This window comes from Limanda limanda, chromosome 1 (assembly GCF_963576545.1).
Source record: "Limanda limanda chromosome 1, fLimLim1.1, whole genome shotgun sequence".
Lineage (NCBI taxonomy): Eukaryota > Metazoa > Chordata > Actinopteri > Pleuronectiformes > Pleuronectidae > Limanda > Limanda limanda.
This window is the reverse complement of record NC_083636.1, coordinates 22,169,149-22,195,430: the sequence shown is the minus strand read 5'-3', so window position 1 is coordinate 22,195,430 and position 26,282 is coordinate 22,169,149. Positions and strand designations below refer to the sequence as shown.

General features: G+C 43.9%; 2 protein-coding genes and 1 non-coding gene across 4 annotated transcripts in view; 2 read left to right on the top strand and 1 right to left on the bottom strand.

Annotated features, from left to right (window-relative positions):
- phf21b (PHD finger protein 21B) overlaps positions 1 to 10,148 on the top strand; it is a 45,013-nt gene extending 34,865 nt beyond the window's left edge. The window contains exons 3-14 of the mRNA XM_061077871.1: positions 409 to 669; positions 5,615 to 5,707; positions 6,137 to 6,475; positions 6,823 to 6,951; positions 7,038 to 7,089; positions 7,229 to 7,305; positions 7,425 to 7,479; positions 8,090 to 8,112; positions 8,444 to 8,602; positions 8,814 to 8,880; positions 8,992 to 9,095; positions 9,266 to 10,148. Of these exons, the coding sequence (XP_060933854.1) occupies positions 409 to 669; positions 5,615 to 5,707; positions 6,137 to 6,475; positions 6,823 to 6,951; positions 7,038 to 7,089; positions 7,229 to 7,305; positions 7,425 to 7,479; positions 8,090 to 8,112; positions 8,444 to 8,602; positions 8,814 to 8,880; positions 8,992 to 9,095; positions 9,266 to 9,520 (1,614 nt within the window). The 3' untranslated portion in view covers positions 9,521 to 10,148. The remainder of the gene's footprint in view (positions 1 to 408; positions 670 to 5,614; positions 5,708 to 6,136; positions 6,476 to 6,822; positions 6,952 to 7,037; positions 7,090 to 7,228; positions 7,306 to 7,424; positions 7,480 to 8,089; positions 8,113 to 8,443; positions 8,603 to 8,813; positions 8,881 to 8,991; positions 9,096 to 9,265) is intronic.
- A 2,871-nt stretch (positions 10,149 to 13,019) lies between these two features.
- Positions 13,020 to 16,932, bottom strand: LOC133007727 (rho GTPase-activating protein 8-like). Of its 2 annotated transcripts, XM_061075753.1 has the most exons (13): positions 16,812 to 16,932; positions 16,656 to 16,707; positions 15,879 to 16,013; positions 15,661 to 15,748; positions 15,450 to 15,581; positions 15,294 to 15,380; positions 15,129 to 15,227; positions 14,854 to 14,964; positions 14,697 to 14,770; positions 14,453 to 14,530; positions 14,137 to 14,265; positions 13,934 to 14,037; positions 13,020 to 13,706 (listed from the first exon to the last, which is right to left on the bottom strand). In XM_061075753.1, exons 2-13 carry the CDS (start codon positions 16,693 to 16,695, stop codon positions 13,509 to 13,511), a joined length of 1,275 nt encoding a protein of 424 aa, XP_060931736.1. In that variant the 5' UTR covers positions 16,696 to 16,707; positions 16,812 to 16,932; the 3' UTR covers positions 13,020 to 13,508. The 2 variants fall into 2 exon arrangements, with proteins under 2 accessions (XP_060931736.1, XP_060931735.1); XM_061075752.1 differs by having other exon boundaries at positions 15,294 to 15,581.
- A 6,502-nt stretch (positions 16,933 to 23,434) lies between these two features.
- trnat-agu (transfer RNA threonine (anticodon AGU)) lies at positions 23,435 to 23,507 on the top strand. Its single transcript has one exon. It is a non-coding gene; the product is annotated as a tRNA-Thr (tRNA).
- Positions 23,508 to 26,282: the final 2,775 nt, after the last annotated feature.

Genomic DNA, 26,282 nt, shown 5'->3' with positions numbered 1-26,282 from the left:
GAGATGTACTTATCTTGAGGTGTATTTTCTTTTCCAGGCTGAAGAGGAGGAGGTGGGGGAGGGGTGTGTGAGGTTGTGTGCGTGTGTGTGTGTGTGTGTGTGTGTGTTTGTGTCTGTGCGTGTGTGTGTGCATGTGTGTGTGCATGTGTGTGTGTATCAGTAGCGACTCAGTAGACGAGCAGCTTCAGTATCAGTTTTACAGAAGCATTAACAGCAGAGGATGTAAAAGTACAAATATTCTCTACTGCAGTAAAATGACTGATTCAGCATCTTTACTCCAGTGAAAGTGTTAAAGTTCAGGCTCTGAAATGTTCTCAGAGTTTAAGAGTAAGACGTTTCTAACGACATATTATATTAATAAAGTTTAGAGACTATTTCACTGAACCTGTCTGTCTCTCTCTCTCACAGAAGCTGGCGGTCAGAACTTGTCCTGTAGGGACGACCAAGCCGCTGTCCCTCATCAAGCCGCCCAGCCAGAGCATCGCCATCTCTGTGGTGCCGGCCAAGGCTCCCGTTTCCATGGTGACCGCACACATCAACGGACAGAAGGTGGCGAGTTCGGAGCCGCTGCAGACGTCCCCCATCAACCTCCAGACCGCCGGCAGGGTGGCGGCCACCGGAGTCCACACGTTCAGCAGCAGGAGAGCTGGGGAGCTGCCTCCGTCTCAGGTAACGGCTGAAACATCTGCACCATATCAAACATGCATATCGATACAGATGTGTCTCTGGTCATGTGATCTCCACGCCTGTTCTCTGGAGCTGGAGCCCACATGCTTCTCAGAGCCACAGATGCAGGAGTCGTGTGAAGCTGACGATCAGCTGTGTGTTGGCTCAGAGTCACTTTGTGTCGCTGGGTGAAGCAGAGACGACTTCCTGCTTGTCGACAGGTTCGGTCGGGGCGGAACCTGTCGGCCTGTGATCCCTGTGTGTGGATGGAGGTTAATGAAACAACACAACTCAGATATACTGAAGCAGCAGATCAACACTCAGTGTTTTATCATGTGACGTTCACACAGTGAGAGAAGTGTCAGATAAACAGAAAAAGTTTCATGTCTTGGTCTGTTAGGATTCAGGTCTGCTCCCCCCTCGCTCTGTATTCAGCCCCATCACCTCCATCCGCTCACAGCCAGGATCAGTTGACTGTAGTTGTAGGAGCCTGCAGAGAGAGGAGGCCCCTCAGTCTCCTGATCCATGATCCACGAGTCTGTGCAGCAGGTTCTGTCCAGCGACGCGTCTCACACATGAGGGAACGTGTTTGTTTTCATGTTTCTGTGGAGAAGAAAGAACAGAAACAAGTTTTCATTTATCAAATCATTTAAAGTGAAATAAAGCCCAGATGTGTTTTTATAGTTTTCACATCATGACATGCCTCTGTCGTTCAGCCGTCATCTGGACACATTCCCTCGCTCTCCTCAACCTCGCTCGGCCTCTCTGTCGGACGGGGGGATGGGGGGGCGGGTCTTTATGACTGTATTGTTCAGTGTGAACGCTCCTCACCCAGCTGCTCACCCGTTATCACAGAGCAGTAAAAAGAAAATCCCCTCACAGGCGTCTGCTCGTTTCTCACCTCCGCCAATCCAGAGTCATAAAGCTCGGCCAATCAGAGGCCACACGGAGAGGAGGTGTGTGTGTGTGTGTGTGTATGGGGGGGGGGCCCTCTCGACCACCTGGCTGCTTATTTGAAGATCAATAATGAGGTGTAATGGGTTTGATGCTCCGCACGAGTGCACAAGGTAAAGCTGCATTGTCCCGACACGTCAGTGAGAGCAGCTGCAAACAAGAAAAACACGACTCAGGGACATGAACTTTCTATCACACGTTCAAACTCAGTTTGGATTTTAATGTCTGTTCAAATGTCGAGGACGAAAGTGAATGTGTCGAGGACTGAAAACTCAACTTCATCTGGAAAGCTCATAGGTTTACGAGAAACTGGAAGAACACAAACATCTCAGAATGAGGAAGAGGGGCCGTACACGTAGAAGACGAAGATGTCAACTTGGAAACACTGTAAACACTTGAGCTGTAAACACTCTCAGTTGTGTTAGCGCCTGTTAGCTTGACACGCAGGAACATAAAGAAGCTTCAGAATCTGTCTGAGAATCGGCTGCTTTAACGTTGATCCTGCATCTGTGTCGTGGCTCTTCATCCCGCTGCCCTCAGAAGACTTCTTCAGCCTCTTTAAACAGCTGCCAAGGTCGACCTCGCCGTCCGCCTCCTCGTCTCATCAGAGCTGGAGGACGGTGAGACGTCTTCAAGCAGACGATTTCCCTCTCAGAGCTCAGAGCAACTACCGACGGAGGATGAATCCGTTCAGACCAGAACACAACGGACACTTTAATTCATCGGGAACACGAGAACACGATGTAAACTAGTTTGAATTCAAGCTGAGACTTTAATGTTAAATCTATTATTTGAAAACGCTGCCATCTTGCGTTTGGAGGCCATTTGGATTCGTGGAGGAGGAGGAGTTTGAGACCTATACTTTAGGTCCAGATGTTATTGGCTCGTAGAAAGGTTGTTCTGATGTTTGAAGGCTCCGTCTGAATGTTCCAAGCAGGGAACTGGAACAAGACTTGACTCTTGTGGACGTTCTGTTTGATCCTCATAAGGTTTCAGGATGATAAACAGATTCTGATTCACGGGACGTTCCACTGGTTCATGAGGAGAATGTTCCAGCTGATGAAGGTGGTTGAAGACATCCTGCAGAACTTTGAATTCTCCCTGATGAAGTTATACAAACCTGGCTCCTACATCAGAGGAAAGATAAACACAAGGAGACGTTTGGGTCCAGGAGAAGATTTTATTATCAGAGTTAAATCACGTTTTTAGACTCTGTCTCTTTAATAAATGTAGGTTTTTGCAGCTTTAGTGCAGATGTTGTTTTCTCCTTCTTGTTCTTCTTGAATCCAGAGTGTTTGAGTCATGGTCAGGTTTATTTTGAACTCGTTATAATAAAGAACAGTGATGTTGTTGTGAAGTCTGTTCACAGCATCAGTTTATCGTCCTGCAGCTCAGAGCATGAATGAAATGGAAAGATTCTTTATTCACCTTCATGCTGAAGATGGAGGGGAGGGGGTGGTGTGTGTGTGTGCGTGTGCGTGTGTGTGCGCGTGTGTGTGTCAGAGCTGACTGGGCCTCAGGCAGCGTCCTCTGCTGGCAGCTGCAGGAACAACTGTCCACAAACACCTCAGAGTTAGATTTCGAGTTTCTTAGGCTTCACATTTTCATCGAGATAAATCAAATCATTTATACTTTATAAACAGATTTGTTTCCGTGGAAACTCCACCACAATGAATTCCAGTCAGAGTTACTTATAGCACCTTAAAAACTACAGGAGTTTAACCAACGTGTTTTACAATCATGGAAAAAGGAAAAAACACAAATAGTGAGGAACGTTTGAGAAATAGAATCTGTAGGAAATAAAGCAACAGTCGATAGAAACGTTATAAAAGACAGTAGCAGCAGTAATGAGAACTTATGGTTGTTTGATGAAGGGAAATGTAAAATACATGACATGTAAATATGAATATCAACACGATGGTAGTTTTCTCAGTCGGGCCAGAACTGAACTCACTGCTCTGAAAACGCCACACAATCCAAAACCAACTCTTCAGAGAGCCTGTGAGAATCTGCCTCCAGGATTTAATTTTCACATTTTCAAGATGGACGACTCGAGTCCTTCTGGTTGTCTCGTGTTTTCAAATGAGAGCTGAAACAGAATTGTGTCCGTGTTGTGTTTGGCTTTAGCTTAGCACAAAGACTGGAAACAAAGGGAAAGTGTTAGCATGGTTTGTTCCTCTCGGTCGGCCTCATCAGAAAGCATGAGGCACTTTCATGTGTTTCCAGTGAATACACAGCTCTCTCCTCTGTGAGGGGGGGTGGAGGGTTTGCTGCAGAGCGGCCGTCTGTCACTCAACTTGTGGACTTTAGAATTTAAAAGAAAGAACAATCATGAAATAAGAAACAGTTTCATGGTTTGTTAACGGCACTGGGAGGAGGAGGAGGAGGAGAGAGGGTTTGGAGGAAAAGAAGCAGCAATTACCAAAATGAAAGACCCTGCACTGCAAGAATTTTCATCTCTGCAGTTTCCATGGGAACAGGCCTCGGTTGCCTCCTCCCCCCGCCTCACTGAGCGGCTGCAGCACAATACAAAGAAATGAAGGGAGGGGAGGGGGAGACCACAGGGGGGAGGAGAAAGTTTCCTTCATTTCATTTCTCAGATTTTCAGACGAGCAGATGAGAGGTGGAGACGACGCAGGGAAACTACGAGTCTGAGAGAAAGTTAGAGACGAGGACGAGGAATGTTTTAATACTAGTGATTAAATCAACAAGCAGAGTAATCAGCAGTAATTTCTTTATTCAGACTTGATTCTCAGCCTGATTGTGTCTCTGCTGTCTGTCCAGCACACAGTCGTGTGTGTGACGCTCAGACGTCAGCGCAGGTTTGACCTTGGAGCTGAATCGATGTCAGCTGATCTACTGAACGCCAGCATCAGGTCTGAGAACCAGGAAGCTGCTGCAGCTGGAAGATAAACAGTCAACAGCTTTATAAGAATCTAGAAAAGATCAGTGTTCCAGTAACGATTAGATTTACACACGGTTTTAAACACACATGTTCAAATCTCAACGCTACTAAATAACGCTTTTAATTATTCTTAAGTTTTTAGTTTTTAGAAAAACTGTCTTTGTGTTACTTTCATACGAGACACCACCACCAGATGGCACAGGAGGATCCGCAACGGAAAATACATAAAAATATAAAGAGGCGTGGCCACGTGTTTGCTTCTAGACGTTTCAGAAATAATGTGAAATATGTTTGAATTTCTGGAGTTGAAAAATTCGTTTTTTATAAAGAACAGTTTTATAAAACAACCTCAATTTAATTAAACAACAAAAATGTTTTTTAAGACAGGATTAAAAATATAACCTACATTCATATTATTGTCTTAAAAAATTGTTTAAAAGTTGTAGTTTTTAATTTATAAGTTCATCTTTGGGGTCAAAGTTAAACAAATAATCCCAAACTGCAGAGACTGAGGCTTCAGCTGCTTTCACTTTGTTTCTAAGGCGACGTGTTGAGAGGGAAGAGAGAGAATCTTCTGACTGTGATGAGGAATCTGGTTTAATGGAGGATTTCAGTTTCCTTCACAAGCTTTAGTGAAGCTCAAATTTTCATCAGAGGTTAAACTGAAAGAAATCTGTGTTAACGTCGCCTGCAGCCGACAGAGATTCTGAGTCTTTACAGGAATTAAACAGAATCTGTTTCTCTTCATCAGAAAAACTCCAACGCTGCAGAATGAAGAGACTCCACACGTCCTTCAGTCTCCAGCTCAGACCTCAGGATTCATTCCACCGACTCAGATTGTTCTACTTGTTCTAAGTTTAGAAAATATTTAGTTTTGATTGATTTGATGATGATAAGTGTGGATCTCCAGGATAGTGTGGAGCACATCCCCTTGTGGTTGATGTTGGTTACTACAACAACAGAATGATGTGTTTCAGGTTAAATCGGAAGCTGCTTTACTTCCTGTAGGAGACTTGACAGTGTGACGTCAGTGCAGATGTTTAAACAGCTGCTCATGTGTAACTGGTGTCACTGTTGTGTTCGTTTCAGATGCTGGGAACTCTCACTGCTGTGCCCATCAAGGTGCCTCAAGTCAGCTCCCTGCACCGGCTGGCAGGACAAGCAGCCACTGTGCTACCTCAGGTACAGTCACACACACACTCAAACACACACACACACACACAGGTACACACACACACACACACACACACACACACACACACACACACACACACACACACACAGGTAAAAGGACACACAATGTGTCCTGCAGGGGGCGCCTGGTTTTATAAAGGAACTTATCAGCTGTTATAAAACTTTCAGTTTCTGAGTTCATCAAGTGAAGTTTTATTAAACTGTTTATTTGTTTTATTTTGAAAGTTCAGATGTAGTTCAGTGAGTGTTGAGAAAGAAGGTTTAATCCTGTTCGAGCGCACAGTGGTTACTATGGTAACCTGTATAGAGGCATGTGTTTTCTTCAGATCATATTAAAGTGAGACGGGATCAGTTTAGTTTAGTTTCAGGTCCTGAAGCCGTCGGAGTGATTAACAGTTTCTCGTGGTCGTTGTGCAGGTCAGGCCAAAGACCCAGATCCCGGACAGCCTTCCCCACACCCACAGCCCGTGTCAGGAGCTGCAGCCGCTCGGCTTGCAGAGGGCCACCGCCGTGGTCAGTCCCAAGAGCCAGGGCCCCACCCTGCCCACCGCCAACAGCACCTTCAGTCCCGACCAGCAGCCCAACGGCCAGAGCGACGCCTCGCCGCCCCCGGCCCCTCCCCATGGCCCGTCGGGGGGCCCGGACCCCAGCAGCCCGGCCCAGCACGCCTCTGCCGGACCCGGCGTGGCGTACGCCATCATTGCAGCTTCTCCCGCCACAGGAAACGGAGTGTCTGCTGTCAGCGAGGCCGTCAAGGTGCAACCACTGTTCATTTACTAATCAGACGTCAGTGACGGAGAAGAAACGATCAACACTTTGATTTAAACTCACATTCATAACAGAAAATCATATTTATAAAAGGATTTTAAATGATGTAGTCAACAGCATTTAAACCAGCCTTTCACAGATTTTAAACTTTTTTGACACAGAAGAAGACTTTTATTTTGAAAGAGAAACTTTCATTATTAACAGGTTTGAACGATTAAGTTTTGTGAAATTTCTTTTGATTTATTTAGATATATTTTAGAAAGAGATTCCTCTGATCAGAAGTTGAAGAATGAAAAGCAGATGTTTTATCTTTCTTTGTGTGTCTGTGTTTCCAGGTGATAATAATCCAGCCGCCAGCGCCCAGCAGCATCGACGAGCCCCCGGCGGCCGACCTGCCACCACAGGAGGCTCCGCCCACTCCCAAGTCCCCGTCGCAGGAGAAGGACGAGGACGAGGACCACGAGGTGAGAAACCTTCAAACTGATAAATGAAGCGACAGCGACGCTGACTTGTTGCAGCTTCGCTAACGTCTTCCCTGCGTCTCTGACAGAAAATCGCCTTCATGGTTGCGCTCGGCCTCGTCACCACGGAACATCTGGAGGGTGAGTTCACGTTCAGGAGCTTGACTCTTATTCACCCGATGTTAAGAGTTCATTGTGTTCATTCCGTATTCATTAATAAGTAAGAAAACGTTTGTTTCTGTTTGATTAAATTATGATTTTGTGTCTTTTGTTTGAGCAGAGATTCAGATGAAGCGTCAGGAGAGAAAGAGACGAAGCACGGCCAACCCGGCGTACAGCGGGATGTTCGAGCCCGAGGTCAGAGAAGTACTGACGACAGATTCAACTTTCACTTCACAGACTCAACTTTCACTTCAGAGATTCAACTGTCGTAGAAACAAGTCTCACGTTTTAATCTGATGTTTTTGTTTCTGCAGCGTAAACGACTGGCGTCACATTATCTGAACAGCGCCCTCTACTTGTCAGCACGAGGTAAAACACGTTCAACTTTATTCAGAACTGAAATGATCATTTCAATTAATTATCCAAAAACATATTAATGAAGAATAAAACTTTCACATTTTTTTACTTTCATTCATGAACATGTTTTTAAGAAAGAAAGAAAGAAAACACTAAAATCTGCTTGAGAAGAAAAATGAGTAAAAGCTTCAGCAAACGGATAAATAAACGAGTCTAGAAAATAAAAACTAATAAAATAAAACTAACAATTCAATTACTTCTGCTTCCGTTGAGGCTCCTCCCACACTAACTTACCTAAAAACATGTCACATGATCTTTCGCTGGTCATGTGATGTAAACAGGAAGAAGTGATGACTAGTATTCTTGAGTTTAAGCTTTTAGTTCGAGATTGTAAAGTAGGTATAGTGTAGACTAGTGGTTAGGAAAGGAGATGATTGAGTGGTTAGGAAAGGAGATGATTGAGTAGTTAGGAAAGGAGAGGATTGACATAGGAAAGGAGCCTTACCGTTGTCCGGTTCTTCCTCTGTGGTGTTGTCCTGCTGCTCGTCTTCACCTTTAACTCTTAACCTTTAACCTTTACGTGCTGCCACTAACCTCTGCTCTGCTTCCATTCACACGCCAGACTCTGAGGATTTCTGCTGGAAGGTACGTCACATGACACCATAATGTTTTACTTTTTAAAATGCGTCCAAATTTCTTCGGCTGGGAAAATGTAAAAGTCTGAAGTTGATGAACACGTCATATTAATGTTTGGTTTTTATCTGATAGTTTCAAATATTTAATTTTGTCCAATAATAAATTTGTGTGAACTAATTTTAACAGAAAACAATGAGATTCCTCTTTGTGTCATTTCACTGCTGCTTCAAATTTCACAGTTTTTATGTTTCTGACTCAAATTAAAAGTTCTAACAAAACAGAAACAGTTTATTAAATCTGAATCATGTGATGGTTAACTGGTGATCTGGCGCCCCCTCAGGAGGACGTGGAGCATGACGACCACTGTGCCATCTGTAAGGAGGATGGAGAACTGCAGCTCTGCCACAACTGCCCCCGAGCCTTCCACCCCCCCTGCCTCCAGCCGCCCCTCAGAACCCCCCCCAGGGGCCCCTGGTACTGCCCCAAGTGTCAGAAGAAGGTACTGCACTCACTACACTGACGTCAGTGGCTGTTTATTTTAACTCAAAAAGAAAAGATGAGATGAAAGTGAGTTTCATTCACAGAGTTAGCTTAGCATAAAGACTGGAAACAGTTTCCAAGATCTTTCTGTAATTTAAACAATCAAGCAGATTAAAGAGAAAAACAGACAAACACAGATGAAGATGATGATGATGTCGTCTGCTCCTCAGGTTTTGAACAAAGAAAACATGTCGTGGCCTCAGAACTTTGTTCAGTCCTACGTTACACACAAGACGGGTGAGAACGAGCATCTGTCTTCACATGAGTGTGTGTGTGTGTTGTTTTATACATGCTCTGATGAAGTGTGTGTGTTTGTGTGTGTGTGTGTGTGTGTGTGTGAGAGAGCAGTGAGACAGGAGGAGAAGCGACGACTCCTGAGAAGAAACAACGAGCTGAAGAAAGAATGTTCTCATCTGGAGGAACAAGACGAACAACTCAACCAGACGCTGAAGGTAAACAAACAAACACACACATACACACACACACACACTAACACACATACTCCAGACAAACAGGTCTTTTATCTGATGAATCCTAAACGATGAAGTCGTAGATCAGCTGATTTGACGGCCTGAGGTCATGTGACTGTGAAAGACAGGAAGTGACCGTGTTGTTTCCGCAGCAATGTCAGGACGTGCGGGAGCGACTCCTCGACCAGCAGAGAGACACCCACGCGTCGCTCGACCGCCTCAAGGCTCTCATCAGGCTGATCCAGCGCGACCAGCTCATCCAGGTCACCATGACCACCACGGCCACCATCGCCACCTCCTTGCTCTCCCAGTCCTGGATCAAACCCACCAGCACCGCCGCCCCGGGGCCGTCGGACACACCCCTGCAGAAGAACCACGCCCTCAGCCAGGACAGTGTCGACAACTAGCCCCGCCCCCTGCGGTCGTCGAGGACGGTGATTTCTTTCAAAGTTTCCATCTTTTCTCCGAGAGCCGAAACAAACGGAGCCTCGACCCTCCACTCGATTCAAGTATTTTTTAAATTCCAACACCTACAGTGCTTACGAGATTTCTTTCTTTTTTTAAGTTCTTTTCTATTTATTCATGTTCTTGGCCTTAATGTATTTATTACAAAACGTTAGACGACTGAGCCGCCGCAGGAAACCAGGAGTTTTTCTGCGCGCTCCGAAAGATATTTCCCTTTTTTAACACAGGTATAAAACCGTTCTGCGCTTAGCGAGAGAGAACGGGCGAGTTCGTCTAGAGGAGCAAACGAGCGTGGATGCAAGTGAACGACTGTACATTGATATATCTGAGTAGATGTTTGTTCTCATTCTCCTATGAACAATGTTTTTTGCCATAATAATTCAGGAAGATGTTTCATGGTGTATGTAAACGAGCCTTCAAACAAAAACAGAGAATAACTTTTTTTCAGTATTAATAGAGTTAAAGTCAAAGAAAAAAGTATTTAAGATAAAACTACAGAAATTAGCGTTTCTAGTGGAGATTTTAGTATTTTCATGCTGATGCCTGTTGATAAATGTAAGTTTGGAGTATTCAAGGGGATCACTGTACATATGTTGTATTATTATTATGATTATTATGATTATTAATATCATCATCGCAGGTTTTCTTGGTTGTCAAACATCTGAAACTGAAGCGAGTCCTGTTTGTAAAACTGACAAACAAGAACATGAGTTTGATTCAGATTTAAAATCATTGGTTTTTCATTTATTTGGTCGACGTTTGATCTTTAAAGGAGACATATTCAGGTTGATAATTTTTAGACATAAAGTGTCATATGTTCGCACGTTCAAAAAGCTGCATAAATAGGAAATAAAAGCAGATCATGGACAGAACGCTCTGATTCCATATGAGTATCTAATGTTGAGCATAAATAAGATGAGTGAGGAGGAGCTTCAGGAGTTTGATGAGGTTGAGGAGCTTCAGGAGTTTCAGGAGCTTCAGAAGTTTCAGGAGCTTCAGGAGTTTGAGGAGCTTCAGGAGCAGGAGAACAGAGTGACAGCTTTTTAATTGCAGAACTTTGAATTCACTCAAACACAGGAGAGGAAAGAAACAGTGAAAAAGATCTTATGTCTCCTTTAAATAACAAACCTGATTTCATACGTTTTTTTCTCCTTTTCTTCTGAAAGGTGAAAACGTTTCCATGTTAAATTTAGATTTGATGCTTTTCAGTAATTTCCTTGTTTCTGCTTCTGAAAAGAAGAATCAGCTCATTTTCTTGTTTGAGGAAACAAACAGTTCCAACCTCCAGTTTGGTTTGTTCCCAGCTGCACTCGAACACAACACGTTGACTCCTGAGTTCAGTCCGCGTGCGATGCACCCGCTCATCCCCCGTTCCCCTTTAACCAGTATAGAAAATATGCCAAAAACTCTTTGTTTTTGTACTGGGATCATTCATCACATGTCCGTTGTGCTTTTGTCCTCCTCCCTGCCTGTTTGATATTTTTGGCGTTGAATCTTTTTTTACTGGTGTTTCGGAGCGTTTCCACGGTGACGAGCCGGTGAACCGACAGACGAACACTGCCTCAAGTACAAATCCTTTCAATCCAGGGTTTCCGTCTTTGTTTGCGTCATTTTGTATAAACCAGTCACTCACACATGGGACAACTCTGTCAAACTGCAACACCACTTTGACCATCGGTGGACGAGCGGGACGCAGAGGACGGCGTCCTGGGGACAACACAGAGAACCAGGGCGCCGCCGTCACGTCTCGCCCGCTCCATCGATCTCACTAGTCTTCCTGCTGGTCCAGAGAGGTTCCGTCTAAATGTTGAAGACTTAGATTTAGTCCATTTTTTATTTCCTGTGGTCACCACAGTGGAGGTGCAGCCTCTGACACCTGCTGATGCACAAACATGAACAAACGGTGGAAATAATTCAGAGAAAAATGCCTTTATCAAGAAAAGAGAAAAGACTTGTGATGTTAGAGATGATTTTATTTGAATTGCATCATATCCTGATCGTGTGTTTGTTCTGTGACGTATCGAAGATACTGAACCGTGTTGTTGGAGAAACTTTGTCTGCATAGAAATTAAATCCTCGTTCAACAAGTCCCACTCAAAGTTAAACTAATAAATATATCATGATAATGTTCCTGAAGAAACAAACGTTATACAACCAGATGTAAAGGTCGATCAGTGAAGCGACTTCCTCTCGATCACAAACTTCACGAATCTGAAACTATATAAAAAGTCAAACTAAGCTTTTTAAAACTTTGTCTGACAAACAGATTCATTCAAACTTTAACTTTCTAAATTTAAATCGATTCTACACGTAAACAAACTCTGACCTGAAATCTGTTTTACTTAACTCTTCTAATTTAAAGGTTCAGACCTCGAATTCTCGACTACATCAAATAAAATAGAAACGTTTAAAGTCTGAATACGGAGCCTGGAGTTTGTCTGAGACGTTTTAACAAAGTCTGAGTCGAGGTTTTAAAGTAGTTTGTTAATTATCAAGATCAAGACGATTACAAAGACGTCATATATCTTGTTTTGTTTAGATCAGAATAAACAGTTATAATAAAGAAACATGTAAAAACTGTGGGAAACTCTCGGTTTAAGAAACAAAAGTTATTTATCAGCTGATTGTTTCATCTCCGGCTCGGTTTCTGGTTCATTTGCCTTTTTAAACGAATGGAGTCATGATCAGTGAGCAGCTGCTTCCTGTCGCTGCGGCGCCGCTTGATGCAGTTTGAGTTTCACCTGAGAGCCGAACGCTCGCGGTGACGTTAACAAACCATATCAGCGTCTGTCACATCGACACCGCCCCCTTCAGACCCCGCCTCCTGGGAATCAACCGTTAAAAAAGGCCCCTCCCATCACCCGTGCCCAACCTCGTCATCCATTTCTAGAAATCTTCTCCGGGAGAAACTGTGCAGTGCTTAAACAGATCTATTTTAATACACAACTCAACATTTGAACAAATAAGAAAAAAGACTTAGAACATTTTTATATTCTTTTATCAAGGAGCAAAAAAAAGAACAGAACATTTCTATGGTTTGCTGGTTCTGCATTCTGACTCTTTGTATGATTTACGCCACAAGGAGGCGCCGACACGACGAGGGCGTTTAGATGGAAATGAAAATGTCTGTTGAAGTAGAAGTTTCTTTGTCATTGCTAAGGGGACTGTCCAGTGGATAGTGTGTATAGGAAAGTGTTTGTCTTAAATATGCCAATGTAGTTTTTTCTTCTTTATGATGCATTAACAACTTGATGGATGGACGTTGGTAAATGGTTAAAGAGTAGTCTCACTTTTTTGTACCAAGTTCTTACAAAAAATTGAATCATTAATAAACAAATTCAAGAACAAAACCTTTGATTCCAGTGAGTTTTTGTCTTTTACACAGATTAAGGATCAAATGATTAGAGTTATGAGTTAAAATCACTGACCTCAACAAACATGTTATGAACTTTCAGGTGATTTATTGAAACGTAAAAAGTGCATTTTGGTATTAAAAAGGTCAAAGGTCACTGAATCACATGTGTTATTTTACACCACAACATTTCAGGTTTTATTTATTAGGACTCAAACCAGAAGCTGAAATGCGAATTCAAAACATTAATGAATGGCTATTTATTTATTTAAAGGCATGTTTTGGTTTTACTGCTTGTCGACCGGACGTTGTCAGAATGAAATGTGAGTGGAGAAGGTGAAGAAAATAAGCAGCTCAGCTAACACCGGAAATACAAAGAACTAACGAGCTCAGAGCAGCTGGACAGTGAAACATCAAATCCTCAGAGAGGAGGGTTCAGTCAATCTGCTCTTTTTCAAGCTAAAAAGGTCAAAACATCCTGGGAACAGATTTCATTCAGTCGTCATCTGACACAAAGCAGATCTTTATAAATGTGGAGAAACATGTTGGAGGATCCAGGGCGGCGCTGACCTGCTGTCTCACGGCGCCACTTCTCCCGCCGGACGGCGAGAAGCGAACACGGTGAGGAAATGTTCGATGAGCAGCTCGGTGAAGATGTTGATGGGCGTCAGAGCCGTGAGGGAGATGGAACCATGACGAGGCCAAACCAGGTTCACCCCAAACACACACGACAAGTTGGACGCACTCATCTTGTTATTGATGCTCTCCTGAGACACCTGAGACGACCAATCACAGACAGGTTCATCAGCGATTAACCACAGACACGATAAATCAACAGAACAAAACCAATAAATACTGATGTGCAACAACGAGTTAGTGACACATGACTGAAACTGAATCTTTTACGATGTTTAAACCTTGAAGAGAAACAATTGTGATCAGATCAGATTAAATCAGATCAGATTCAATCAGATTAATTCAGATCAGATTAAATGAGACTCACCATGTGGAGGAAACTCAGCAGAAACTTCAATACAATGAAATTATGTTCAGGAAGACTTTCAACAATCTGTTTGCATGTCGTCACTCGGAGGATGTTCTCCACATCTGAGACGCAGGAGAAAACAAAGATTTACACATTAATATAAACTGGTTAATATAGATTAATAAATAACTAATATAGATCATTTCTCCACTGTGACTCACTGAGGATGTCCTGGACTTGGCTGTAGACTCGGAACGTGAGCACAGGTTCAGGGAGTTCTCTGAGGAATGTCTTCAGGATCACAGCCGGAACATGGACGTCACCGTAAAGATCAAAGTTCACAGGCTTCCCTTCAAGAATCACAAAAATATATATACATGCATATTTATATATTAGAAAAGTCTATAAAATAAGTGATTCTGAATCAAAACACAGACAAACATAAACACAGAAATGATCGTCATTGTTGTGTAAAATTAAAAGAAACAGTGAAACAGACTCTTCACTTCCTGCTGCTGCAGATAGAGACTCACTCACCAAGGTTATAGAGTTTCTGAACGTCCTTAATGAGCTGAACTCGAGCCGAGCGCCGGAAGAGTCCCTCTGTCCTCAGACCTGAGACACAGGGACAGAGACTTTGAGACTAGAGACAGACACAAAGAGACATTGAGACACTGACATCAGGAACAGTTGTGTAGACGAACTGCTCCACATACAAATGCACACGGTGTGTGTTTGTTCTGTGGTGACGATCAGACTCTGGGGGGGGCGGGTGTCTCACCCTTGTCCTTCAGGTATCGAACCGTCTGAAGCAGCACCGGAGGAATCAGCTCGTCCCGGTTCTTCTCTCTGATGCTTCAAACAAACATGTTTGACTCATCGATTAGTTTTTGATCAGTTGTGTGGTTTTAATAAAAAGTGTCAGTGAATAGACTCACTACTGAAGACTGACTCCAAACTGCTGAGTGGGCAGGGGGGGGCGGGGCGGCGGCCTCTTCACTGGGGGAGGGGCTCCGCCTTTCTGAGCCGCTCGTAACTTTTCATCATGTCTGAGAAAAACAGACTAATTATTATTCTGATCAGATTAAAACTCACCGTTCTGTTTGTTGTGACGTCACCTGACTGGTACCCGAGGTGACGTGACCGGTACCCGAGGTCACCTGTCCGGTACCTGAGGTCACCTGTCCGGTACCTGAGGTCAACTGACTCGTACCTGAGGACGTCTGGTGGGACGATGAGCTGCTCGTAGTTCACGTGTTCTCTCAGTTCGTCCAGAAAGTTCACGTACGTCAGCTTCTTCCCAAACTTGTGGCTGAAGGAAACAAAGTAAAGTGAGGAAGTGACGAGAGCTTGAGATTCAACAGGTGAGAAGTTTTACCTGATCAGAGGTTTGAAGATGTTCCAGACGATTCGGATGAAGTTCGTGGGATGAACGACGTAAAGAGTTTTCAGGTTCTTCTTGTACCTGAAACAAAGTGAGGACTTTAATTTAAGAACGTCTTCGGGTTCCAGGGAGAACGGCGAGGTGACGTACTTCCTGTCGAACTCGTTGTACGCTTCTCGTAACCACTTCATTGACGGCTTGTTGCTGCTCCTCAGGCCGTGATGGAAGTAAACCAGGATGTAGTCCATCTCCACGTACTGGTCCAGCGTGAACTTCAGGTACCTGCACCACAGACAAGCTGTCAGTAAGCGCTCTGCGTCACACGCGTGTTTCCTGCGTGACGCCGGACCCGTGCACGTACTCGAGCAGCCGCCGGTGGTTCAGCTGGTGGGACGGAGGCAAACAGCAGCTGCTGAAGACGATCAACTTCCTGCCGTACTTGTCGTCTCCTGGAGACGGACGAGTTAGAAATAACTTTATTTAAACTTGTTGATCCTCCACTGAAACAGTTTGTTATTGATCGTGATGCAAGAAGAACAAAGATCAGGAAACGTTTGAGACCAGTGACGAGTCTCTGACCTGAGACCTGGACGACGCCGTGTCGAGCCACGTCGTAATACGGGTGGGAGGAGTCAGGAAGGACTGAGGGCGGAGCGTCTGTGACACGCGTCTGATCGTCTTCCTCCTCATCCTCCTCTTCCTCCCTCAGCAGCTCTGTCACAGTTAAACACAGATACACAACAAAACGACAAACAGACAAGAAGAAGCTGGACAATTCACAAAAATGATTTTAAACTGGAAACAGGAAGTAAAACAAGGAGTGAAACAGGACGAGAAGATTCTGAACTAATATTAATAAAAAATAATAAATCATCATCACAGGTTGATTCAAAACCAAACCAGAAACAGACGATTAAATGAAAACTCTCTGATCACAACCTAATGTAACACGATGATTTAATATGAAACCAGTTTAAACATGATTTAATATAAAACCAGTTCAAACATGATTTAAATATGAAACCAGTTCAAACACATTCCTCTGATTATCTGAAGCAGTTTTTTCTGAGGGAAGTTTCTCATAAACACAATCATCTGATAAGAGACAGGAAACAGAGGGCAAGAGAACGCACAACACAAACACACACAACCAGATACACACAACACAACCAGTTCAACATGAAGACACACATCCAGACACACACCACCAGTTCCACATAGACACACATCCAGACACACAACACCACCTGTTCCACATAGACACACAACAGAACCACACACATCCAGAAGACACGCAACACAACCAGCTCAACATGAAGACACACAAGTGTGTAACTTGTGTGTCTTTAAACTCACCAATGTCCGCGAGCTGCTCCAGGTCAGATGCTGACGTCATATCTGCGTCGTCCTGAAAGAGGGAAAAAGGAGGATGACGTCACATTTTTAAACTCGCACCTGAGACGTAAAACATCGTTAATCGAACTAAGTGACGCCGTGAGGTCACGAGTTTACCTGTCGAACCGCCACGTGGTGTCGGAGGTTGAGTTCAAACCAACAAACAAACAAACAGGAAACCGCTAAATGAGCTCAGGTGAGTTTCAGAGTAAAAAGTGAAACTTCCTCAAACTGGAGCAGCGACGGTCTGCGCATGTGCAGGAAGAAGAGGGGGAGGAGGAGGAAACTCTTTATTTAAATGATAACAAATCCCTGTCATCGTTACGTGTTCTCTATTGTCATATTTCGAGTTTATTCTACAGAAATCAGAGTCTCAGCTTCAGACTCCAGCTGAAAGTAGAAAACTGGAATCTGCAGAAGAAGAAGAAGACGTGAAAACAAAGACAACATCAGGTTGTGTTGGTGTAAAGTGGTGAAAACCTGACTCCTGCTGGACAGAAGTTGGAACTACAGCAGCTCGACAGCTCAGTGATGATGAACCAAACATTAGTTTCTGCAAAATGTTAAACTGAATTTATTTAAAAAACTAATTCTGCACATTCTGAAAAGTACTGATTTCAATTCAAGTTTGTTCGTTGACACATTTTTACTGTTTTTACAGATGTGGAATTAAATTTTTTTTGTCAAAGAAACCATAAAAGTTCCAAAGATATAAATGTACAATTATATGAAATAAAAGATACGTCAGAATTTTTGCTAAAATCACAAAAATAGGGATCAATTGTTAATATGCACTGATCTGAGCTAAATGCTAACATGAGCATTTTAGTTTAATACTCAAAGTACTGGACAATCATAATAATTAATTGTAATAATTCATAATTCAAGTATTTCAAGTTGTCTTTTTATTTCCTTGGATGTTTCCTGAAAACATGAAACACGTAGTTCGTTATCTCTATATATTAGGAAAATCAGGATGATAAGAACCAACAATAAATAGAAAATATTATCAATCAATTTTAGATCCTTGTTGTGCTTCAGGATTTTGTATCTTTTAAAATCTGTTTGTATTTAAATTTTCAGGAAACAACAGATTAATTCTCGTTTGCTTCTTATCAGTGTTCGACAGCAGCTCCAGTTCAGTTCAGTGTTTGTGTTCACGAGACTGGAAACACAATCTGCTCCTGTGAGCTGCACACAGACACACAACACGCAGAGACACAACAACAACACAACACAGCCAGCAGAGACACATCAACACAACCAGCAGGGACACAACAACACAAACACCACACAACAGAGTGTGTGTCTGAGGACATGAAAACAAAAAGGAGGTTGGATGTCGTTTTGTGTGATTATGTAAATGAGGGGGGGGGGATAAGGGATGTGACCCAAATATGAGGAAGAATAACGAGAAGCTGATCTCCAAAGATTCTCGACAGCTTCAGTCAAACTGAGATAAGAAATAAAGACTCAGAGCTGGAGGCTGAGATTTAAATATGATACTCTTCTGATTCACATGAATGTTCGACCGAGTTCTGTCTCTTCATCGTTCATCTGGTGGGAAACATTTTATGAAACAATAAAAATGATTTAAATCTATTGATGTGTCTTTAGAGAGAAAAACAGGAAACATCGTCCAACTCAAATTTAAATAAACCAATTAAACCCAAATATGAACCTTTACAATTAAAAACAGGCAACTAATGGATCATCCTTGTCCCTGTGGTCCAGGTCCATGTCCCTGTGGTCCAGGTCCTGGTCCCTGTGGTCCTGGTCCTGGTCCCTGTGGTTCTGGTCCTGGTCCGGGTCCTGGTCCTGGTCCTGGTCCTGGTCCTGGTCTACGTCCAGGTCCCAGTGGTCCAGGTCCATGTCCCTGTGGTCCAGGTTCTGGTCCCTGTGGTCCTGGTCCTTGTCCTGGTCCCTGTGGTCCTGGTCCTGGTCTCTGTGCTGCAGCTCAGCCTCCAGCAGAGGGCCTAGTGGAGCTGTGACCGGCTGATTACCATAGGTCACGTGACTGATGAAGAAACGTCTCATGCTCCAGAAACACAATAAAATATATGAATTTTTATAAAATGTTATATATTTATGCTAAAATGTAATTTCAGGGTTAATTTATCTAAACATCACAGACCCCCCCCCCAGGCCCCCCCCCCCCCCCAGCGTTACAGACACCTAATGGATTTCCTTTGTAATCTCAAGGTCGTGATGATAGCGTGGATTCAGACGCTGCAGCTTCATGTGATAAAATACAGGTTTCAGAATGTGACGTCAATTCATTCATGAAGAAGCACGCGCGCGCACGCCACGCCCACGCCCACGCGCGCACACACACACACACACACACACGCACGCACGCACGCACGCACGCACGCACGCACGCACACACACACACACACACAAACACTCAGTTTTGTCTCTCGCTCGTTGTGATGTGTAGAAGTCGTTCCTCTCATCTGTTGCTAGGAGCAACGACCAGATGCAGTTTGCAGATAACTCAGTTCATTGGTTCTTTGTGTTCGTGGGAGAATGGTTCGTTGTGTATGAAGATAAACTTCAGGGTTCAGCTCCTGTGTTTGTCATTAGCTTTATTGTTCATTACATTTCAATAAAGACCCTCAGGTTTTTAAAAGCTGCTGCCTGACACAAGCGAGACATAAAGGACCAGATTCAGCTTTTTATATTTAAAGATTTAAGACCTTTCCTCTACGGAAGTGATTCATTAAAGGAGCTCAAATTAGAAAAGTTATCTTAAAAACATGCAAAGTTTAACAGACAGTTACCAAAGAAAAACTAATCAAACTGAAAAAACACTTTTATAATAAAACCAAGTGCTGCAGTGGTAACAGGGAACATGAGACTTTGTGATCTAGTGGCTGTTTATATGTTGAATCTCATTTAAGTGAACAGAGAATCTCAGTGTAGAGCCTGAAACTCAGCAGCTTCCTGTTCAAACTGTTTTCTATTAAGTCTTTGAAATAATGAGTTATATGACACTGGAAACATTCAGGTTTCGGTTCTGCACACGAAGAAAGAGAAACCTATAAATATAATATCCTCATTGAAGCTGTGAGGTCACGACTGGAGCTGACTTTCCTTCAGGATCAGATTCGGACTCTTATGATCCCGACCAAAGACTCACTGCACCAACAGTTAAAGTTCACCAGTCTCCAGAGCTCGTGATCCAAACTGATCCAAACTGCTGCTGCTGCTGCTCCTAAAGACACATGTTCCTCTGAGCCGGAGTCATCGGGTCAAACCCAGCAGAGTCAAACATCTCTTCATCAGTTCAGCATCGACCGAATCAGGAAGCACTCGATCGAACACAAAGGAGAACAGAACCAGTCCAGAGGCTTGAAGACTCTAATGAGTGGGATTTCAAGCAGCAGACAGTTGATTGACAGCTGAGCGTTTCCCCGTCGTGCTCTGACCTGCAGATTCTCCAAGTTGTTAGAACAACAGCAGCAAAACTCAAATATGTGAGATTCTGCCAAAGAATGTGAAATGTTTATTTAATGGTGCAAGTGAATTTGAGCAGAAGTCAGTTGGGATGTTCTAGTTTCTAGTTTCTCTGCTCGGGCTCCTGCTGGGTTGAGATTAATCTGAACTGGGCAGTGAGGTTCTTACTGGATTAGAAAATCTGCTTCTTCAGTGAAAGTTTCCAATAAATCAATAACAAGGGGGTAAGTCCTATTGAAACTCTTCAGGTGAATTTTGTCAAACAGACATTTCATCAGTTTTATTTTTCCTTTAAACTTAAACGTTGGAGGTTTGAGTTCTCGTCTCATCAGCGTCTGAGCGCTGCTGCTCCTCCTCTGCTGCTCCTCCGCTGCTCCTCTGCTCCTCCTCTGCTGCTCCTCTGCTCCTCCTCTGCTGCTGCTCTGCTCCTCCTCTGCTGCTCCTCTGCTGCTCCTCCTCTGCTGCTGCTCTGCTGCTCCTCCTCTGCTGCTGCTCTGCTCCTCCTCTGCTGCTGCTCCTCTGCTGCAGACGCCTCTGGAGGCTCCACGTGTGATGAAGCCGATCGGAGCAGGTCACCTCTCCTCCGTGTTGGCGACCTGCTCACCTGGTGGGGGGGACTTTTCTCTTTCTGCAAAAACAAGATGAGAGTTTGTGGACGAGAAGTTAACGTGGTAAACCAAACATAATGAGACGGTGTTTGTAACTGAAAAGCTTCTTTCCACATGAAGCTGGCTTCTGCTTGAGAGTTAAACATTTGAATCTTCCAGCCTCTTTGAGTCCAGGCTGATGCAGAGTGTATTTGAAGCCTGAATCCAGCCGTGGCTCTGCAGCCTCTCCGGCCTCGTCCAGGCTGGGACGCTCAGGGACAAACAGAAAGGACCTGATTGTTGTGGGGTCACCGACGCACCTCAGAGGAAACATCCTGGATCGGATTCACTCAGCAGTTTGTCACAGTCTCTTCTTCATTGGATTTTCAAAAGGCAGTTTAACACTGCAAGCCGACAAGATGGCGGCGACAAGGCCACTTAATTACGAGATGCATTACCGGAGCGCAGCAGGTTAATGCTCCTCCTGAGGACTGCAGGGTCCTTATCGATCAGGACGGGGACATCCTGCCGCTGCGTCCTCGTCCCTGCGGAGCTTCAATAAAGCTCCTCTACTCATCTCGCAACTCATAACGCCACGCTGATGGATGGCGTGTCCGAGTCCTGACACGGACACGGAGCTGTGTGTCTGTGTGAAGGACGGAGGAGTGGACGACCCGCAGAGGACGAAACATCCGTGATTTATCCCCGTCCTGGAGGGACTTTCCCTCTGGAGTCACCTCTGTGGAACCTGAGAGGACGAGAGGAACTGCTCTTCACCAGGTTCCATGTGTGAAGGAGAACTGGGTCTGATTCATTCATGCTGTGCTGAACTCATTCCAGTGATTATCACACTATTTAAAATGAAGAAATACAAATATAGAGAGATTCTGTACAAGTTCATGAACAAATACACAACATTAGCATGTTAGCAATTTCCTTATCAGTTACTAATAAAAGCAGTTTAGTGGTAAGTTTCCCTCGGAGCTGTGAGGTTTAAATCCCCTCACGGTTCCTCCATCAGAGCAGAAGTCATTTCAAACTCAAACCACCGGCTCAGTGGGAGGATTCTACTGGAATCAGCTGCTTTGATAAACCATCATGAGGAGGAACGCTCCACCAGGTTCCTCCGGGTCGAGCCACTCCTCCTCCATCGGGCTGTGCTCGCTGCTCAGGTGGTCGCGGCCCGATGGAGGTGCCACGCAGGGATCACTGAGGCCGAGCAGGGCCTGCAGGGCCTCACCCCCCCGAGCCATCCTCCACCCGGCCATGTGGGACAACAGATGGACGACTTCCCACGACAATGTGCACAACTCGAGCAAAATGCCAAATCTCCTGCACGTTACCAGACGAGAGGCCAGAGCCTGAGGTGCTGCAGGTTTCAGGTTAACGCTCAAGAAGGAGGCGAATAAAAGAGTCACAGGAACAATGAGGAGGTTCTGAGAAGTTACTGTTATTTTATACAAGATAGATAGATAGATAGATAGATAGATAGATAGATAGATAGATAGATAGATAGATAGATAGATAGATAGATAGATAGATAGATAGATAGATAGATAGATAGATAGATAGATAGATAGATAGATAGATAGATAGATAGATAGATAGATAGATAGATAGATAGATAGATAGATAGATAGATAGATAGATAGATAGATAGATAGATAGATAGATAGAGTACTTTATTCATCCCCGAAGGGAAATTAAGTTGTCATAGCATCCGGTATATTTGAATACAATAAAATACAATACAATAGAATAAAATAAAAAATATTGAGGTAGAAAGAATAAAAAAACAGAAGCACAAGATAAAATAAAATAGGCAGATAAAGTGCAGTGGCAAGATGATGTTAATAGTACTGATGATATGATGGTAATGTTATTGTTAGACAGTATATAATAATAGTACAGTATGTATATAATATAACATAATCTACATTTATATATGATAGTAATTATACCAATATAAAAGCAGTATATAGTAATAATGGCAGCAACAGTATATATAATAATAATAGTAATAGTGATATAATAATAGTAATTATAACATGTACACATGTATAAATATGTGTATATTTACAACGTGTTCATGTTCACTTAAAGAGCACATATTATGAAAATTCCACTGTTGTAGTGCTTCTACACGTTAATCTGGGTATCTGGCATATACCGTCCCAAAAACTCTGGAAAAAAACAACTCCCGCGATTTGTTGTGGTTCCTCTATGTCAGAGGAATGAACGATCTAGAACGATACGCTAGAGTGCGTCGAATGGGATTACGACAGTTGTGTACGTCATTTTCCAACCCTGCCCATGTAGGGAGTCTCGCTACATGGCCTTGGACCACCATTGCCATCATCACCACCGGAGCTAGCGTTAGCCGGGGCACTAAAAACAGGTCAATCTGAGGAGGGCTGCTTTAGACAGGGTAAAAAGGCTGCTGTTTTAAATGATCCTTGTGGTATTTTGACCAAAATATGTTACACACATTTCATTAAGACCCCAAGGAACCATATCAACTGTGGTAAAAATGGGCATACGATGGGTCCTTTAAAGTTATAAAATGATTGACAGGATGATTGAGATGATTGAGATCTTTGACATCTTTCTACGGAGGTTATAGACATTCATCATCGTCTTACATCTTCATGTTCAAAACTCATTATCACATCCAGAAGCATATGTTGTCACATCGGCGCTGTGGCTTAGTTGGTAAAGCGTCTGTCTAGTAAACAGAAGATCCTGGGTTCAATTCCCAGCAGTGCCTTTTGGGAGAGGCGGTGGACTAGTGGCAAAAAAATTGGACTATGGGCAGAAATGGATCTGTTCAAAAGTCCAAGACAGACTCCCTTCCCCACTGTCTACGTGCCCCTGACTCAGGGGCACTCCTCTGTGTGTCCTGCTGTGTTCACCACATGGGTCAAAAGCAGAGGACAAATTTCCCCCATTTACATGTAGTGTGTCTGTGCATGTGTGTTGGATTAATAAATGTATCTTGCTCCTCTCTGACACAAAAGGAGCAAAACGCCTGCTCAGCTCTTTTCCACAGGAAGCTGATGGGAATCGTGATCTCTGCAGGATTCAAACCACTCGTCTCTATTCTGGTTCGGTGATTACAGCTCGTCTCAACTTTCATCTCTTTGGATCTATTTCTGCTGTCGAACCACCGCGAGTTCCCAGATCCTCCAGTGGAGCATCACCACTGATACAGAACATTCACCACCGTAGTTATCATGTATATATATGTATATATGTTGAAGGAACATTTTATTGCAGATCCATTTTCTGACATTATATTTTAATATGTTTAAGGAAAGTAAGCAAAGACAGAGTTAAACCTGAAGAGTTTCACTTCAGAGCAGCTGAGGTCTGAACTGGGACATTTCATTTGACCACCAGACAAAACAAAATCATCTCAATTTATTTTCATTAGTTTAACATCGTCAGTAGAATAATTATGTATAAACACATCCAGGTTTATGGAAAACATGATTAGTGTGTAATCATTCAACACAAAGTAGAACCTGTGATGAGAGGACGTGACCTTGGAGTCGTGTGTGGAAACTGCTCCCGGGGACAAAGCTGCACTTTGAAACGACTGGAAATAAACTGGGGAAATGAACTGGGGAAATAAACCAGGGCGTGTCTGCTCAGACGGTGTTGACTCAGGAAGAGGACGCTCTGGAGAAACAACCTCTTGTCTGCTGGTGTGAGGACAGAACAGCAACGTGGTGTTGGTCCTCTGTGTGTGTGTGTGTGTGTACTCAACGCACTCCCGGTTTATTTATGCTCATTATGCTTTTTCCATCCTGGGCTGAGGGCGGCTGCAGCGTCCTCCTGCCAAGTGGCGCCCTGGTTGCATTTGGCCGTTCTCCTCCGGCGGCGTTCCAACGTCCACAGAGCACCTGTCGGCTGCCACGGGACAAAGCCGCCTTGTTCCACCTGAGCAGAGTCAGAGCTCGGATTCAAACAAACCATCAACACATTACTCTACATTTACACTTTAAACGCTTCCAAAGAACTACAGCTTCCTCAGAACTACAGCTTCCTCAGAGCGGGAGCTGGGAGCTCAAAGAGGATCTCACACATGAACTGTGTAAGACATGTTGTGTAGTTTGTGTTTGTGAAACAGCAGCAGCAGGTTGTTGGGTCTGAACTCTTTCACAACAACAGGAACATGTGGGAACATCCAGGCGAGGGGCGGAGCCTGTAGGGCAGCAGGAGGGTGGACATGACTTATACATTTCTGTAATGTCCAAATCTTTTATGACAACAACATTCACAGAATCACTTCCTGTTTAAGTTGTAGTGGTTTTATTTTGTAGTTACTACGTTCCAGTTTTCCGAGTGTCGGTCTTCACACGTTATCGCGGTCGGAGCTGAGACTTGTTCTCCTGAAGCCCTTCATCAGGGTGGAACCTTTAGTTTTGAGCCTTGTTTTTCTACATGGGACGGGCTCGCTGATAAAAATAACCCCACTGACCAATAACAGGGAGGCTGTGCCAACATTCGCTCGCCACCCACCAGCACAAGTCCTCAGCACCTGCTCCTGCGTCCAGTCTGTGAGTGTGTGTGTTGCCTGGAAACCACATTCCCCCGTCAGTGGAGCTGGACTTTAATATGATGGGCCCAGTGTGTGTCTCTCTGTGTGTGTGTGTGTGTGTGTGTGTGTGTGTGTGTGTGTGTGTGTGGTTTCTATCAGCCTCCATCAGTCAAAACTTCATCACAACTTTTCTTCTGTTGTTTGGACGAGAATATGATTTTCAATGAAAGCTGTTGTTGCTGCTTCACTTCCGTTAAAACCGTGGGAACAGTTGAATCCTTCAATCAGAATAATAAAGTGTACATGTAACTTGAGGTGCGTTCCCACGGAAACACGTTGACCCAGAAACTTCAGCTGGGACTTGAGGAGGTGGAGACGAGTGGAGACACACTGTTACTGACGATCACACTGTGTCTGTCACCATCTGAAAAGGGAAGAAACACCGGGGTCAGTTTTTAATGTTTTAACAGAAGGAGAGTTTAGGAACATGACCCTTGACCTCTGACTGATCAGGACGTTTCCTCTGAGAGTCTGAAGCTTCACTTGATCTGGAGGTGAAGGTCTGAAACCAACCATGTGTGTCATGTTGTCCAGAGCATCTGTTGTCTGCAGCTTCAATAATCTGAGAAAGTGGAAAGTTTGAGTACCTCGTATGAAATCCGGTTCCAGCTGGAAACCATTAGTTCTCAGTGTTTCAGGCGGTAAAGAGACAGACAGGAGGACGGAGACGTTCCTGCCTGGTGGACAGTCTTCAGTGGACCATCAGACGCTAATCAACTGTGTGTGTGTAAGCACAAATAAAAACCTCATATGTGGCTGATATTAGACACACGTGGAACTCAGGGGGTTTCAGAGCACTAATTACTCCCAGAGCGTTTCCCTGTGCATCGAGTGGGCCTCTACATTCAGGAGCTGCTTTCCTCCTCCCTTCTACTTCTGAGAGAGCGTCTCCCGAGCGTCTCTCTGCTGGTGAGGACTCACACGTCTGAGTCTCTCTGT